The sequence below is a fragment of the Sarcophilus harrisii genome, chromosome 2, assembly GCF_902635505.1.
Source record: "Sarcophilus harrisii chromosome 2, mSarHar1.11, whole genome shotgun sequence".
Taxonomy (NCBI): domain Eukaryota; kingdom Metazoa; phylum Chordata; class Mammalia; order Dasyuromorphia; family Dasyuridae; genus Sarcophilus; species Sarcophilus harrisii.
Window position 1 is genome coordinate 434,962,605 of NC_045427.1, and position 17,463 is coordinate 434,980,067.

Sequence of the window (17,463 nt, forward strand, 5' to 3'; positions counted from 1 at the left end):
TGCTCAGGCCAGAGCAAATGGATTCCAGATCCTGGGATGGGGAAATGGCCACAGCAGGGTTAGCCTCCCCCTCTGTGTGGCCCCTAGAGCTACCCACTGGGCCTCCCTCTTGGCCAATGAAAGGTAGCCCAGGGGCTGTTAACCTTGGGCCCAAGGGCTTTTTCCTCTGGCAACCCAGGCTGACTTTTTCAATCAATTGATGTCTGAGTTCATGGGTGGAGGAAGGGGGATGGGGATGAAGGAGACTGGGAGTAAAGGGTCTTTTTATGCTGGTGGAGACTTCTGGCTCTTCAGGAAAAGAGTCAGTTAAATTTTACTGAGTTAATGAAGGGCATTAGAAAAGAGCCCAGGACTGAAAATCCAGTGTAGACTAGAGGCAAATAATTTTTTTCTGTGCCTCAGTTTCTTCCTCTATCATATGGGAATCATAATCTCTATGTGAAGGTGATAAAATAATACATTCTATACAGGTTTCCAGACTCATCTCCTTTAAATTCTGCTTTATGCCTGTCATATTCCTGCTTCCAACCTGCTATGGTTTCCTTCTAGGATCAAGACTGAACTCTTTAATTTGACATTTGAAACCCTTTATCATCTGAGCCCAAACTCACTGTACAGTCTTATGTTTCATCCATTCCAGGTAAACCTATATATTCAGTTCATTCCACCTAGGCTGGATTCCTAATTGACAGACCTCCTTCTCAACCTATTCCCAATACCATGAATATTCCCTCCCATTTATCTAAATATTACCCATCTTTCTGAGCTTCCTCCTCCAGAAAATCTTCTTGACTCTCTTAAAAGAGATTTAAAAAAAAGATTTTATTGATACTTTTAAAAAAAAGAAACATCATTATCTCTTCCCAGTAACTTCCCTCTCCCATTCAATGAACCTTCTCTTTTTTTTTAAATTTATTTTTTTATTTAATAGCCTTTTATTTACAGGTTATATGTATGGGTAATTTTACAGCATTAATAATTGCCAAACCTCTTGTTCCAATTTTTCACCTCTTACCCCCCCCCCTCCCCCATATGGCAGGATGACCAGTAGATGTTAAATATATTAAAATATAAATTAGATACACAATAAGTATACATGACCAAACTGTTATTTTGCTGTACAAAAAGAATCAGACTCTGAAATATTGTACAATTAGCTTGTGAAGGAAATCAAAAATGCATGTGAGCATAAATATAGGGATTAGAGTTCAATGTAATGGTTTTAGTCATCTCCAGAGTTCTTTTTCTAGGCATAGCTAGTTCAGTTCATTACTGCTCCATTGGAAATGATTTAGTTGATCTCATTGCTGAGGATGGCCAGGTCCATCAGAACTGGTCATCATATAGGATTGTTGTTGAAGTATATAATGATCTCCTGGCCCTGCTCATTTCACTCAGCATCAGTTCATGTAAGTCTCTCCAGGCCTTTCTGAAATCATCTTGTTGGTCATTTCTTACAGAACAAATAACATTCATATACCACAATTTATTCAGCCATTCTCCAACTGATGGGCATCCACTCAGTTTCCAGTTTCTAGCCACTACAAAGAGGGCTGCCACAACTACAAAGAGGGCTGCCATAAACATTTGTGCACATACAGGTTCCTTTCCCTTCTTTATGATCTCTTTGGGATATAATCCCAGTAGTAATACTGCTGGATCAAAGGGTATCCACAGTTTGATAACTTTTTGAGCATAGTTCCAAACTACTCTCCAGAATGGTTGGATTCTGAACCTTCTCTTTTAATAAGTAGTCAAGTAAAGTAATACCTGACTGTATCTGAAAATGTATGCCGCCACTTGTGGTCCACCACCAGGCTTCACCTAAATTTCTCCACTGTCACAATTAGTCACAGTGTCCATAAGAATTCTGAAGTTTTTCCAATGTTGGTTGTTCTCTTTTACATCATTGTGGTCAATTACGCGTGTTGTTCTTTTAGTTCTGCTTATATTTCTCTGCTTTAGTTCATATAACCTATCATAGGATCAGAGGTTTAGATCAGAAGGGAAACTTTGAGGCTCAAATCTTTCTCAGACTCTTATCATGCAATAACATATCATTGCATTCACATGTCACGATGTATTCAGCCATTCACCATTGACCTTTCAGATCTTTGCATCTTCAAAAAGTGTCCATATACATTTTTTATTGTTGTTTTGGCAAAGAGCTAGAAGTAAAGGAGATGTCCATAGAAGAAAGAATGGCTAAACAAGTTGTGATACAAAATGGAATGGAATGTTAATATTCCCTTAGATGCCCTTAGACACAGTTAATATAAAAAAAAATATATAGAGAAGCATTGGAAAACCTATGAACTGATGCAGAACAAAGCAAGCAGAACCAGGAAAACAATATATACCTTGACTACAATGATGTAAATAGAAATTAAAAAAAAATTAACTCACAAAATTTCAATTACAATGACAAAGCTTTGTCTGGAAAAAAGATGAGAAAATGCATCTTTTCCACAGGAGGTGATATTGTGTAGTAGAAAGAGTACTGAATTTTGAAGCAAAAAAATCTGGGTTCAAATGGAACCTCTGACATTTACTGCTTAGGCAAGTCACTTTTTCTTTAGCCTCAGTTTCTTCATCTATAGCAGTGGTCCTCAAAGTGTAGTCCAAAGAATTGTTGAGGTCTCTGAAACCCTTTCAGAGGGTCTACAAATTCAAAATCATTTTTATTTCTATTATAGTAAACAGCTATAAATATAACCCATGTGAACAAAAACTCTTTGAACAGATCCTTGATAGTTTTTTTTAACAACATGAAGATACTGAGAACAAAAGTTTGAGAACCACTGATCTATAGAATAAAGGGTTTAGATTCAATCGCCACTGAAACTCTTCCTAGTTCTGGGTCAGTTCCTTGGAAAAGTTGGGCATCATCAGGTGCAGAATATAGCATGAATTATCTTGACTGATTTTGTTGAATTGCTTTGCTCTCTTTTCTCTCTTTTAAATTCCTTGCTATAGGGAATGAATCTTTGGGTTGGAGAGGGATATATTTGGAAATAAAATTAATGTTAAAAAATAAATATAATTTTTAAAAAGTAGCAGTTATCGATATTTTTGTATTTATAGACTCTTTCCCCCTTGTCTTTGACCTCTTTGGACTATATAGCTAGTAGTGCTATAAATGGCTCAAAGGGTCCATAGGGATGTCTCTATTTGAAACTCTCTATCCTTACTTGTTCCTTTCAGTACCTGGTTCTTAGCACAGTTGTGCTCAACTCTTTATGACCCTATTTGTGACTTTCTTGGCAAAGGTACTGGAATGGTTTGCCATTCCCTGTTCCAGCTTATTTTACAGATGAGGACATTGAAGCAAACAAGTTAAACATCAGTTAGTTTGACTAGAGTCAAACATCTAGTAAGATTCTGAGGCCAGATTTGAATTCAGGAAAATAAATCTTTTTGATTTCAGATTTAGCACTCTATCCACTGTACCACCTACCTGCTTTTTAGCACAAACTACTCTGTATTGTTTGAGATTTTGTGAATATGTGTATCATCTCCCTTATTCTACTGTGAGCTCACTGAATTTAGGGGTTAAATCCTAAGCTTCTCTATTTCCTTGATAGTGGTAAGCACAAAACCTTCTTTATATTAGATTTTGGAATGATTATCAAGGGTGCCATTTACGTAGTTAAGACACTGGATAAGCCACATCCCACCTTGGGGTGGCAGCTAGTATAAAATGAAGAATTGGACCAGAAAGAAAGCATGATGTAATGGATAGACACTGGATTTGGCATCAGAAAGACCCAGATTTGAATTCCCCTTACATATTAGCTATTTGATCCTAGATAAGTCAATTAATTTCTCTGTGCCTGTTTCCCCATCTGCAAAAGAAAGCGTTTAGACTGCATGGCCTCTAGGATCTCTTTCAGATCTTGGTCTGTGACTCTATGGTCATTTAGGTCCAGCCCTAGCCTGGTTTATTTTTTGAGTCCCTTCTTAGTTTTAGTTTAATGGCTGTAACATCTACAGCTATGATTCCATGGTACTAAGATTCAGTCTCTATAATAATAGCTGACATTTTATAACCATAGTACTTACAGTTATAAAATATCTAGGTCTTCTGACCCAAAAGTTTTTCTCTTTCCCTGCCTGAGATTGACAGTAGTTGGGTGTAAGGAAGTAGAGTGGAAAGCAATTTAGGTACTGTTTTCCCAGGTCAGTGTTTTCTTCAGTCCAGGACCTAGGTTCCATCCCAGCCTAGCTTGTCCCTATATGACCTTGACCAAATTCTCTATGATTCAATTTCCTCATCTATAACATATAATATTTAGATCCAAGGTTTTCTCTTATTACTTCTAGCTCAAAATTTATGATATTCACTCTGGTTTCCTGGTAAAGACAAGGGTAAATCAATGGATCATTGGATGTCAAAGCTGGAAAGGATGCTAGAACATAATAGATAAAAGCTGGAAGTGACCTTAGAGATGATCAGGTCAAATCTTATTTTACAGATGAGGAAAACTGAGGTGTGATGAGATGAAAGAATTCCTGCTCAAAATTAGCTACTAGTGAGCAAATAGCAGACTTATGATGAGAGCCCAAGTCTTCTCTTGTCCAGCTCTGTGTTCTTTTGATTACATGTTAATATCTCTCATGTTGAGGTAAACCTGGAGCTGGGGACTATCCTCAGGAAGGGCTTGTTAGAAGGTTGTAAGGTGATTATGGGTTTCTAAACATAATGGTCTCCTTGCCAGTTAAAAGCCTGAGTCATGGGCCTGGAAGACATTACACGCTTGTCCAGTGGGAGAGTCTCTCTGAGTTCCGGAGTTGGGACCCCAGCAGCCTGAGCTAGGTGAAGGGATGGGACCCCACCCTCCACAAAGCTCCCTTTGTTCCTTTCCTCCCCCAGGCACCAGAACGAATGGATTGGTGGCAGTTGAGGTCATCAGTCAGAGTATACCAGGGGTCAGGCCTGGGGAAGGGAGACAGGTGGGGAGGGGCAGACAGACTGACAGTAGAGCTGATTTGGGGAGAATTTAATGAGGCGGCGTGATGTAGGGCCTTGGGAGTTATAGGAATATAGGATTTAAAGTTGAAAGGTACCTTGGAGGTCACCTAGTCTATTCCCCTCATGGGAAAACTTAGTCCCCGAGAGGTAGTATGTAGCAAAACCTGGATCTGAAGCTAGACCTTTTTCTCCAAAGTATTCCAATCCCATATTTTAAAACATTTTATTAAGCACGAATTCTTATGCTAGCTATACTATTAATTTGCTTAATGACTTAAACAAATAACTTCTTTTTGGGTCTCAATTTCTTCCTCTGTAAAATGAGAAAGAAAGGCATAAAGAGATAAAAAATGATGTTTAATGGCGAAGTGAATAGAACACTAGCCCTGGAGTCAGGAGAACCTGAGTTCAAATCCACCCTCAGATATTTAACACTAGCTGTGTGACACTCTGAAAATCACTTAATACCAATTGACTTCCCCCCAAAAAAGATTTGGTTAAAAATATTCTTCCTTGTGCTTTTCTGTATTTTATGCCCTACCTAGGGGCTTGCTACTTTGCTTACCTTGCTCAGGTTCTGCAATTAAACATCTGGGTGGTACTAGACTCAGAGTTGGAAAGATCTGAGTTCAAATCCTATGTCAGGCCCTAGTTGTGTGGTCCTGATCTAGTCACTTAGCTTCTTTCTCAGTTGTTCTATCTATAAAATAGAGGTAATAATTATACCTACACCACAGTGTGACTGAGAAGATCAAATGTAATACCTATATAGTCTTTAAGTGCTACATAAATGCTATCTATTTTTATTGTTCCTCACATTACAAATAAGGAAACAGACTAGGTGAGATTAAATAGATTTAAAATTTTTTATTTAGAAATGAAAGAGGTTTACTGGGTAACAAATGAGAAAAGGATATGTCTGGAAATGAATAAAATAAAAAAAAAATAGAAGGCATAAGTAAAAATAAGACAAAAAATGTTTAAGGGACATTAGTACTCTGATTAATTAAGTGACTAATTCTGATTTTTGAAGATTGATCGTAAAGCCTGCTTCAGACTTATTAGAGAAATAGTGTATTTATATAATAGTGCAGAATGAGGCATACATTTTCAGATAAGGGCATTGCACTGATTTATTTACCTTGACTATACTTATGTGTTACAATGTCAGAGAGTGGATAGGTGAGGGTAAGCTGCCTCTACTTATGTACTACCTCTCTGGGACTGTTTCCCCATGAGGGAAATGGATTAGGTGACTTCCAAGGCTTTAAATCCTATGTTCCTGTAACTCCCAGGCCCCTATACTATGTGTGTGTGTGTGTAACATATATATATATGTATATATATATATATTTTCTATATTACATATATATTATATATATTACATATATATGTAAAACAACTACTAACACCAACAAGAGAGAAAAGGACATCAGTAACAATTTGTTTTTAAACAACACAGAAGGAGCAGCTAGGTAGTGCAGTGGATAGAACACTAGACCTAAAGTCAGGAGGACCTGAGTTCAAATCTGACCTCAGACACTTAACACTTCCTGGCTGTGTGACCCTGGACAAATGACTTAACCCCAATTGCTTCAGCTAAATATAAAAATAAAGAGCACAGAAGCCTTAGAGATAAAGTTAGTCGAAATCTCTGGTTTTAGACATGAGTAAACTGATGCTGAGAGGTGACTTGCCCAAGATCACATAGCTCCCAAGCATCATAGTAAGGTCTTAATCTTATGTTATTTGGTTTGAGTTCAGTGACCATTTAGTGCTTCACCATTCTGTAAGCAGTGAGATTAATTTCTTTACAAATAGCTTACGATCTCATTGTATTACTTTATTCATTGTCCTATTCATGTTATAAAATGTAAGCTCCTTGAGGGGCTGCTTCACTTTTGTTCCCAGAGGTTAGCACAGTGTCTGGAATATAATAGGATCATATGCTTGTTATTTGATTGTGTACATGGATCAATTATGTATATGGATATTTTATGGTATACTTGTGTAAACTGGATGGAGGGTAGAGTGGAAAGGCCATTGAACTGGGTTTTAGGAGGTGGCGTTGCTAGACTCTATTCTGCCACTATTAAAGATCTCTCAAAACTCTAATCTATGATTCACTCTATGACATTAGAAAAAGTTACTTTTCCTCCCAGCGCTTCATTTTCCTCCTTTTAAATATGATCTCTAAAATTTCTTTGAGCTCGGAGCAGCTAGGTGGTGCAGTGGATAGAGCACCAGCCCTGAAGTTAGGATGACCTGAATTCAAATCTAGTCTCAGACATTTAACACTTCCTGGCTGTGTGACTCTGGGCAAATCACTTAACCCCAACTGCCTCAGCAAAAAACCAAAACCAAAACAAAACTAAATTTCTTTGAGCCCTAACCTTCCATATTTTCACCCTCAAAATTGCATTTTTTATCACAGTAGATGCTTCACAAGTGTTTGCTGAATTGAATTACTGAAGCCCAGTATCAGTTATATTATTTTATATTCTAAAATTCCTCCTAGTTCTATGGTCCTAGGAGTTTGAAGTTGACTAGTTCCACAAGAACAGAAAGAGTCTTAAAAGGCAGTCCACACTGGGTTATCTTTCCAAATGGTGTAAAATTTGGACCAGGTCTTAGGCTGGTAGGAAAACAGTGCCATCTCCTGGTGGCTCATTGTAAGGTTAGCACAAGAAGCCTGGCAGATTGCCAGGGACACCAGGCATCCCCTCCCCTCCATTCTCCTCTCTCCATCATATTCTGAGGGAAGAAGGTCAGGGACTAGGCCGCTAATCCAGTTTATTGTGCAGAGACTGGACACTTGAGTGTCCATAGCTCACTAGAGGCTGCTCTGAATAGGCAAAACCACCCAGAGAGAAGGGGAATGTTTTTCTTCTTTCCACTCTGTTTTTCAGCATCAAACAGTTCTCAGTGATTCTAAAGTATGGAGTTCACAGCAAGTCACCACATCTGTTCGAATTAACTTTTTTTTTTTTAAACCAAACCACCCTCATCATCCTCATCCTCAATAACAACAATCACAACTTTAAATGTGTGATTTCATTAGTGTTGGGAAAATCCCAGTAAGGGAATTTCCTCCATGCAAATCATCAATTGTTCTGAAACTTAACAGTAATAACAATGATGATATACTATCTTTGTTGTTGTGTTTCTGCTACAGAAGTTAACACAAAAATATTTTCAGTGATTCTATAGGAAATGTACTTATATATGAATACATTTATTACATTACAAAAAATAATAATTTTATCCACCTGCAAAATAATCTGAGGAACAAGAAAAACAGGACTAATAGCAGAGAGCAGCTGGTACTCAGACTTTCCATCTTAACCCCATAATGAAAATTAGATGACAATTCCCAGCTCTAGCAAATAATTTTCCTCACAACAACCTTGAGAGGTAGGTTAGTACAAATATTCTTATCACAATTTTAGACTAGAAAACAGACACTAGATAGAATTGTCTATGATCCCTTGGTCCCATGTTACTCCAAGCCTAAAACCCTTTTCACTAAATCAGAATTTGTTGGGGTTTTTATTTGTTGTGTATAAATCTTCTTCCTCAAAAAGAAAAGATTGCAAGTATTCCTGCTTCCCATGGGGAGAGAGTTAGACATGGATTCCTTAGCCTGATATGACCAGAAGGTGCCTCCTCCACCTATGAAACTAGAAAAGAGTTCTCCTTCACTTCTTTTACTCCTCCCTTCCATAGAGACTCCCATTCTGCTCCCTTACTACATAATCTCAGAATGATAAGACTCTAGAGATGGAAGATTTTAGAAGCTATGTTAGTCCAATATCTTCATATTACAAAGGGGGAAAAATATAAGTGACAAAACTGGGGAAATTCTAATTCCAAATTCATTTCTTTTTCCATTTTGCTCCTTTCTGTTTTTAAACTCAGGGCCAATAGTCTTCAGTCCAAGACATGGGAGTCTGAAGATACTAAATCACAGGGAACGATTCTCTATCCTTTTCTCTAGCCTTAAAGGAATACTATATAAGTCAGTCATACTTTGTCAGGGGATCTGTTTTGGGTCATAAGCCCACCCGTTTTGTACTCTGCATGGTCCTGGTAAGGACCAGTGTTACTTGGCTTCTTCTGCTCTTTTTAATGGGCACATTTTCAGTGAGTCTCAAAGGCCAAGAGCCAAGGGTGTTACTACTGCAGGTCTGGCGTGGAGGAACCCAGATACACACGAAGGTCTGATATCGTGGACCGGACCAGCTTGGCAGGGATTGTTTCCTTGTGCAGTTCTTGGTAAGCTGCATATCTGTGGCATCCCCCGAAGGAGTAGAAGTAGTTTCCTCCTTGGGCTCCTTTGATCCATAGGACATCAATAGGCGGCACCCGGTCTGGGTCCTCCTACAGAGGGAAAAAGTCAGGGAGAAAGAGAAAAAGACAGAAATGGAGAAAATGACCATCATGAGACATTACACCTGGAGGGAACTCGGATACAAAACATAGAAGACAGAACATCGGAGTTAAGAAAACAGTCAAGAAAAGGAACACATACATTTAGTGCTTTAAAAAAAAGGCCTCAGAGGTTATCTAGTTTAATGCTCCCGTTTTATTGAGTGGATACTAGAGCCCGAAGAAAAGGACTGACTTGGCCAAGATGACATTGAAAAATAGCAGAGCGGAGATCTCTGGGCCGCCAGTCTGGGCTCTTGGGAAAACCTTACCTGGATGGTGTCCATGAGGCTCTTCACCTTGTCCGGGTCCAGCACTGAGGGCAGCGGCCGGATGAGGACGCTCAGGGGAACATTGTGCACGGTGGCGATGGTGCCAGAATGTATGCTGCGATTCCCCGATTCAGAGGCCCGGTCCTGCCCTTCTGCCCCGACCTCCGGACCCGCTCGCCCGTGGCTGCCGCCGGCTCGCAGCCCCATTCTGCCAGCCACCCTCGGAGATTTGCCCAGCACCCAGACTTTAACTCCGGATCGGAATGTACCATTCAGCATCCAGAGGGAAGCGCAGAGGCGAAGTTCTGGCACCCGAGCCCTGGAAGCGCTCGCCGCCCTGGGTTCCTTTGGTAAAAAGCCTTAAAACGTATTCTTTCTAAGGGGCTTGCTCTAGCGACGCGGTTCCAAGGAAAAACTTCCCGAGCTTGCGTTTCTCAACACTTCCCGCTCCTCCCACTTTGATCCACCCTCCCGGGTATCGAGAGAAGTAGAAGAGGCCGGGCTGAGCCTAACTCGGTATAAGTACGCACGCAACTGGATGGGAGCTCCAGGCAGTGACTCAGTGCCCAGGCCGCACCTCCCCGCCCCCCTGTCAGCAACACCCTAGCTCCGCTGTCGGAAATATCTGTTGAATATTGCAGTCCAAGGATGAATCAGCAAAACGGGCCATCGCTTTTTTCCACCTCCCCTTGCTCGGAGAATCTCCGGGAAGGTAGTGCGGCTCAGGAAAGAATACTGGTTTGGAGTTCAAGTACTGACTTTGACATGTGATTGATTATCCGAGGGACAAGTCACCTAACCTGTCTGGGTTCCGATTCCCTTGTCTGTAGAATGACAGAGTTGGGCCAGACTGTTTTTAAAGTCGCTTCCACTTCCACACCTATAATCTCATTGTAACATATCCCACACCTTGTGGGTGTATTGGGGTGGAGGAGAGGGTAATGAGCAGCGGTGGAGCTCTCCTAAAATCTCAGATAAAGGCCTTCACTGTGTGCAGTGACACCCCTTGTCTCCACACACACCCTCCCTTTGTTGCTTTTGGCTTACATCACTACCGATCTTCAAGTTTTCCTTTCCTCACCTGGAAAAGCCCCTGGTCAGGCCCATTTTTAAAGACCACATGAGGGAGGAAAGAATTAACATTCAAAATGTCAAAGTTGGAAAATAATTTACAGACACCTTCCTTGTACAGATTCCAAGGCCTACAGAGGGAAAAGGATTTGTCCAGAGAATTCGAGGCAGGAACAGGGCCTGAACTAGAACATATATCTACTCCTAATCCTGTGCCCTAGCACTAAAATATGAGAATTGAGTGAGACAAATTTTCTCTCATGTGCACATAATAGTAATAACAAAAATAATAGTTAATGTTTATATCAAGATTAGAATGTTTAAAGAACTTTGCAGTTATTAAATAGAGTAACCTCTCTGGGGTTATACAGTGTCAGGTCTTATGTATGTATGTGTGCATGGATATATGTGTGCTTGGGAGTCTATAGATGGAGATGTAAGAAAGGTAGATTTATCTTTTAAATGCAGAATCCTTGGTCTTGAGCATCAGACTGTGCTTGCTTGGCTAGAAACTGAAAAATGAATGGATGACCATCAATTGGAGAATGGTTGGGTAAATTGTGGTATATGAATGTTATGGAATATTATTGTTCTGTAAGAAATGACCAGCAGGACGAATACAGAGATGCTTGGAGAGACTTACATGAACTGATGTTAAGTGAAAGGAGCAGAACCAGGAGATCATTATATACTTCAACAATGATACTGTATGAGGATGTATTCTGATGGAAGTGGATTTCTTTGACAAAGAGATCTAACTCAGTTTCAATTGATCAATGATGGACAGAAGCAGCTACACCCAAAGAAAGAACACTGGGAAATGAATGTAAACTATTTGCATTTTTGTTCTTCTTCCCGGGTTATTTTTACTTTCTGAATCCAATTCTCCCTGTGCAACAAGAGAACTGTTCGGTTCTGCACACATATATTGTATCTAGGATATACTGCGACATATTTAACATGTATAGGACTGCTTGCCATCTGGGGGAGGGGGTGGAGGGAGAGAGGGGAAAAATCTGAACAGAAGGGAGTGCAAGGGATAATGTTGTAAAAAATTACCCTGGCATAGGTTCTGTAAATAAAAAGTTACAATAAAAAAATGAAAAAAAAAAAAGAAATATCAGACTGTGCTTGCTGTTATATATCATAATGAATATCCATAAAATTCATAAGAATTGGAGAAATATATTACTGAAAAAGAAGTTGGGTGGTTTTGCTAGGGAGAACTCATTCGCAGCTTTCTTTTGCTCCATTGGATGGGACCTCCAGTGGAAGATTATAGGAAGTCACCCACAACAGTAGCACAGGATAAGGAGAAATGGTTGAGTTCTGATTTTATACCATTGGAGGAGGTATCCATATAGATGGGATGACAGAGCTAAAATATGACGATGATGGCTCTAAAGCCAAAATATGTTGTAAGGTTTTGAGTGCTGTAATCTGACCCACTGGAGCAGCTAGGCGGTAGTAAATAGGATGCTGGCTCTGGAATTGGAAAGACTTCTCTTCATGAGTTCAAATTTAGCCTCAGTATTTAGTAGCTATTTGACCCTGAGCAAGGCACTTAACACTGTTTGCCTGTTTCCTCATCTGTAAAATGAACTGGAGGAGATGTCAAACCACTCTAGTATTTCATATGAAGTAATGATCAGAAATGACTGAAAAAAGGAAAAAAAATTCTTGCCCAACCATATGGAAAACTGCAAGTAAGCAGTATTATTATTTAGGCATTTCTGTGTATAATTAACTTGTAGAATCTATTCTGGAACTTAAACTTAAGACTTTTATAATCTTGAAACATATCATGACAAGCTGCTTTTACTTCTATTTAGGAAGCAGAATGGATACAAAGTCTATATGAAACTGAATTTACTCAATTATTAATAAGTTTCTCAGGACTGGGCTCTTTTTGTGAAGCTTTGGATAATTTCTCTGAAAGGTGGACCAGATTCTTATTCAGAACCTGAATATCTCTCTTTAAGGGGCCAGGGAAATAGTGGTGATAAGAGGAAGAGTAGATTATTAGGAGGGTTGTTGTTGCTCAATCACATCCTACTCTTCAGGACCCCATATGGGGTTTTCTTGGCAGAGATACTGGAATAGTTTGTCATTTCCTTCTCCAGAGGTTATTTGCCTAGGTCACACAGCTAGTGAGGGTTTGGGGTCAAATTTGAACTCAGATCAAAGCCACTTAGTTTCATCTATGAAGGGGTGGCAGTTCATTAAGTAAAGTAATGGGAAATGTGCTTTTCCTCTGAAACAATCCCTAAATTATTCTCTCTCTCTCTCTCTCTCTCTCTCTCTCTCTCTCTCTCTCTCTCTTTCTCCCTCCCTCCTCTCTCTCTCCCTCCTCTCTCTCTCTCTCTCTCTCTCTCTCTCTCTCTCTCTCTCTCTCTCTCTCTCCCTCTCTTTCTCCCTCCCTCTCTCTCTCTCTCCCTCCTCTCTCTCTCTCTCTCTCTCTCTCTCTCTCTCTCTCTCTCTCTGTTTAGATATATAGATATATATTTTTCCTCCAATTAGATTATGAGCAGCTTGAAAGCAAGAACTGGTTTTTGTTGTCATTTTTTTTTTTTTTTTGCCTTTCTTTGTAACTCCAGCACTTAGCAGAGTACCTGTTGCATTTGTTTATTTGTTCATTCATGTCCAAATCTTTGTGACTTTATGCACTATAGCACAACAGGCTCTTCTGTTCTCCATCATCTCCTGAAATCTATACAAGCTCATATTAATTGCTTCCATGACACTATCTATTCATCTTATCTTCTGCCGACTCTTTCTCCTTTTGCCCTTAGTCTTTCTCAGTGTCAGGGTCTTTTCCAGTGAGTCCTGTCTTTTCATTATATGACTAAAGTATTTAAACTTCAGCTTTACTATTTGTCCTAATAAATGATCTGAATGAATTCATTTAAGTATTGACTTATTTGATTATCTTGTTGTCCAAAGGATTCTCAAAAGTCACCACAATTTGAAAATTTATATACTGTGATGTTCTGCTTTCTGTATGGTAAAATTCTCACAGTTTATACAAACCACTGACAAAACCATAGCTTTGACTTTACAGATCTTAGTCAGCAAGATACTTTCTATGATTTTTAGTATGCTGTCCATATTTGCCATATCTTTCCTTCCAGGGATCAAGCATCTTTTAATTTCATGGTTGCAGTTACCTTCTGAAGTAATCTTTTAACCCTATAAGTATAAAATCTGACACTGCTTCCATTTCTTTTTCCTCTGTTTACCAAGAAGTGATAGGAACATTTGCCATGATCTTAATTTTGTTAATATTAAGTTTTAAATCAGCTTTTACACTTTCCTCTTTCACCTTCATCAAGATGTTTAATTCCTCTTCACTTTCTACCATCGGAGTTGTATTGTTTGCATATCTGAGATTGTTGATATTTTCCCCAGAAGAATTAATTTTAGCCTTTGATTTATCTTACCTAGCATTTCACATGATTTATTCTGCATACAAGTTAAATAAGTAAGGTGGCAATATATGGCTTTGTTGTACTTTTTTCACCAATTTTAAACCAATCAATTGTTCCATGTTCAGTTGTAATTGTTGCTTCTTCTTTTCCTGAATATAGGTTCCTTAAGAGACAAGTAAGATGATCCAGTACTCCCATCTCTTTGGGGACTTGCTACATTTAGTTGTGATCCACACAGTCAAAGGCTTTAGGGCATATAACAAATGTTAATAAATGGTAACTGAATGACTCAATGAGGGGCTGCATAAATAAATAATAGCTAAACTTTATATAGTATTCTCTGTGTGCCAAGCACTTTATAATTATTATCTCGTTTGATCTTCACAACAATCCTGAGTGGTAGGTGCTATTATTATCCCCATTTTATAGATGAAAAAATGGAGGCACTTAACTGTTGTAAGTGACTTGCTTAGAGTCACATAGCTGAGGAAGGATTTGAACTCAGGTCCTCCTGCTCTAGGCCCAGTGCTCTATCCACTGTATCACCTAACTGAATGGGAAGTTCATGCCTAAGTTTCTTGGATCTCCTACTATCAAGGCTTATTTACTTTAACTTTCAAGCTGCTAGTTGTGACCCTAGCAGGTCTCTGTAGTCCCCTTTCTGTTCCTACAGAAAGGAAATGACCTGGTCCACAATAATCTGATAGCAAGCACAGCTATATTTGCTTTCAAGCCCAAGCTGGCCACTGTGGGTTTAACATTAGCATGGAGGAATGATGTCTAGGTGGGCAAGTCCGATGGTGTTGGCGTTCTGTATCATATTTTTAGCTCATGACAAAGATAGAGAATTTTAGAATGTAAGAAGCATGTCTACAAGGGCAGGAGAGGGAGAATTGTCAGTGACTGAATCTAGGAGACTTCAAGGTTACCCATTGGTGTTTGGGAAGATGATAGCATCTACTCTTTGTCTAAGTGGTTCTCTTCATTTAAAGCAAAAGGAATCAGGTTTTTGGGAATGGGAATGAGGACTGGGATATCAGTGGGATGGGAAGAACGAGAATATTGGGTAGACTCTTAAAGCTGTGCACCCGAGTGAGGGGAGAAGGTTGGGGGATCCAGGTGCTTGTGATGAGGCACAAGCAATGAGTATTTACTTCCACCCCAGGCAGGCCTGCTGGCACCAATGAGCATCACTAATTCATGCTCTGTTATTGATATGAATCTGAGTTGGGAATGTTTTCAGAATGGTAAGTGGTTTGGCAGTCCAGGTTTGGGCATAGAAACCCTCTCAGCCTTTCACTCTCCTGGAGATGATAGGATATAATGTTGGGAGAGACCTTAGAGATTGTCCAGTTTAACTTCTTCATTTTATAGAGGAGGAAAATGAGATTCTGAGAGGGGCAGTGGTTTGAATCACATAGGTAACAAGTAGCAGAGCTAGGTGTTCATCAGTTTTGCTGCATATTACCTGAATGCAAAGGACAAATGAGAGACCAGCATGGAAGTTAGAGCCCTGGTGTGAGAATCTGGGCACCTGGGTTCCAGTTCTTTCTCTTTAAATGAAACCATTTAATTTTTTTTTTTTTTAGGTCTCATCAATTTCTTTATCTGCATAATAAATGTGATGGACTAGACTGAGGAATTTCCTTGCATTCTTAAGTTTGTGAGAGTTAAGATAATAGTTGTTCACTTCCTCCCTCAATATTGCCAAACATAATTTCCTTCTTTATATACAAATAGGACAATATCTCAGGGTCTACTGCTCATAATACTTTCTTTCCAAATTCCAGTGCCTCCAAATTCTACCCTTCTCTCACAGCCCATTTTAGCCCAGCGTGTCATCTCATTTTCCTATTACACTTATATCCTATATTATATAAATTAAGAGTATCAGCCTGGAAGGAACCTGGAAATCATCTAGTCACAGGATAACAGAATTTTAGACCCATAACTGATGATCCTTTTCTCATCTGAATTACTATAACATCAATTCATTCACACATAAAGGCACTGTATCTTATTTTGCATTCAATTAGCCAACAAGCATTTATTAAACACCTAGAATTTGTACTAGGCACCAAGGTTATAAAGACAAAAGTGGAACTCTAGTCCCTACTCTCAAGATCTACTGGATGTCTTGCATTCTTAACAACCTCTTTACTTTGACTAGTCTTGTTCCTTATTATCACAGTAAATTCCTTTGTTACCAATTAGATAAAAGTGAGGATTATTTTTACTTCCCTGTAAATATTTTTACTTCACAGTGCTTGGCAAGGTGGCTTACACATACTAGGTACTCAATAAATAAATGTTGATCTCTTTTTAATCAATTGGCCCCACAATACCCAGAAATTTAAGAGAAATAAATCCAACTGTATTCAGATTTTTCAGCTTCAACATGCAGCAGCTATTCTGAAAAGACCTGAAGACGGTTAAACCAAAGCTGCTTGTTCTGACCATGCTACTTCTACTAGACCCTGCATAATTGTAATGAGTCAACTGGAACACAGAAAAGTGATTAGAAATTTTCTATTCTTAAACCAACAGACATTTTCATGAACTTTGTCACCTCTTACCTGGATTTTTGCAATACCTCATTAATTTTCTTGCTTTTGATCTCTATTTTGCAAACTACTTATCATATTGTGGCTAAATTAATTATCCTAAAACACCATTTTCCTTAAATCACCTCCTCTGCTAAAAAAAAAATATGGCTTCCAACATCATAAAAATCATTGAATTTTAGAGATAGAAGAGACTTACTAATCATCTGGATCCAAGCCTTTGGACCCTAGCCTACATTTTCAACCTCATTTCTCACTTCCCTTTCACAAATTCTCCACTTTAACCAGACTAGTTTTTTCCATCCTTCAGATTAGTTTTGCTCATTCTCATTTCCAAATCTTTGTTTCTCAGGTTTCCTTAGAATATGCTCTCCACATTTACAAACTCCTCATTTTACAGAGAGAGAAGGTAAGCACAGTTGGTGTGCTGTGGAAAGAGTGCTGGATAAGGAGCCCAGGCACCTCAGCTAGAATCCTGGCTTTGGCATTTGCTTACAGTCTGTGTGACCTTGGATAAGTCATTTGCTTCTCTAGTCCTCTGCTTCCTTGCCTGTAAAATTATGGACTTAGATTAGATAGCATTGAAGTTTTCTTTCAGTTCTAATCTATGATTTTATGTCCAAATGACAGAAGGACCCAGGTCTCCTGATACTTAATAATAGAAAGAGCTCCAGGGATTGAGAATCAGGAGAGACCTGGATTGGAATCTCTGTCATCTTTGAAATTTC

At 39.1% G+C, this 17,463-nt stretch overlaps 1 protein-coding gene across 1 annotated transcript; it reads right to left on the reverse strand.

Annotated features, from left to right (window-relative positions):
• Positions 1 to 7,900: 7,900 nt before the first annotated feature.
• On the reverse strand, positions 7,901 to 10,254 carry SRXN1 (sulfiredoxin 1). Its single transcript, XM_003757042.4, has 2 exons — positions 9,673 to 10,254; positions 7,901 to 9,352 (listed from the first exon to the last, which is right to left on the reverse strand). Exons 1-2 carry the CDS (start codon positions 9,949 to 9,951, stop codon positions 9,149 to 9,151), a joined length of 483 nt encoding a protein of 160 aa, XP_003757090.2. The 5' UTR covers positions 9,952 to 10,254; the 3' UTR covers positions 7,901 to 9,148.
• Positions 10,255 to 17,463: the final 7,209 nt, after the last annotated feature.

Excerpts from the sequence above, each read along its gene's own strand:
- SRXN1 (XM_003757042.4), bottom strand. The coding sequence starts at position 9,951 with ATGCTGAATGGTACATTCCGATCCGGAGTTAAAGTCTGGGTGCTGGGC. Across the intron at positions 9,353-9,672 it reads GCCTCATGGACACCATCCAG|GAGGACCCAGACCGGGTGCC; the intron begins GTAAGGTTTTCC and ends TTCCCTCTGTAG.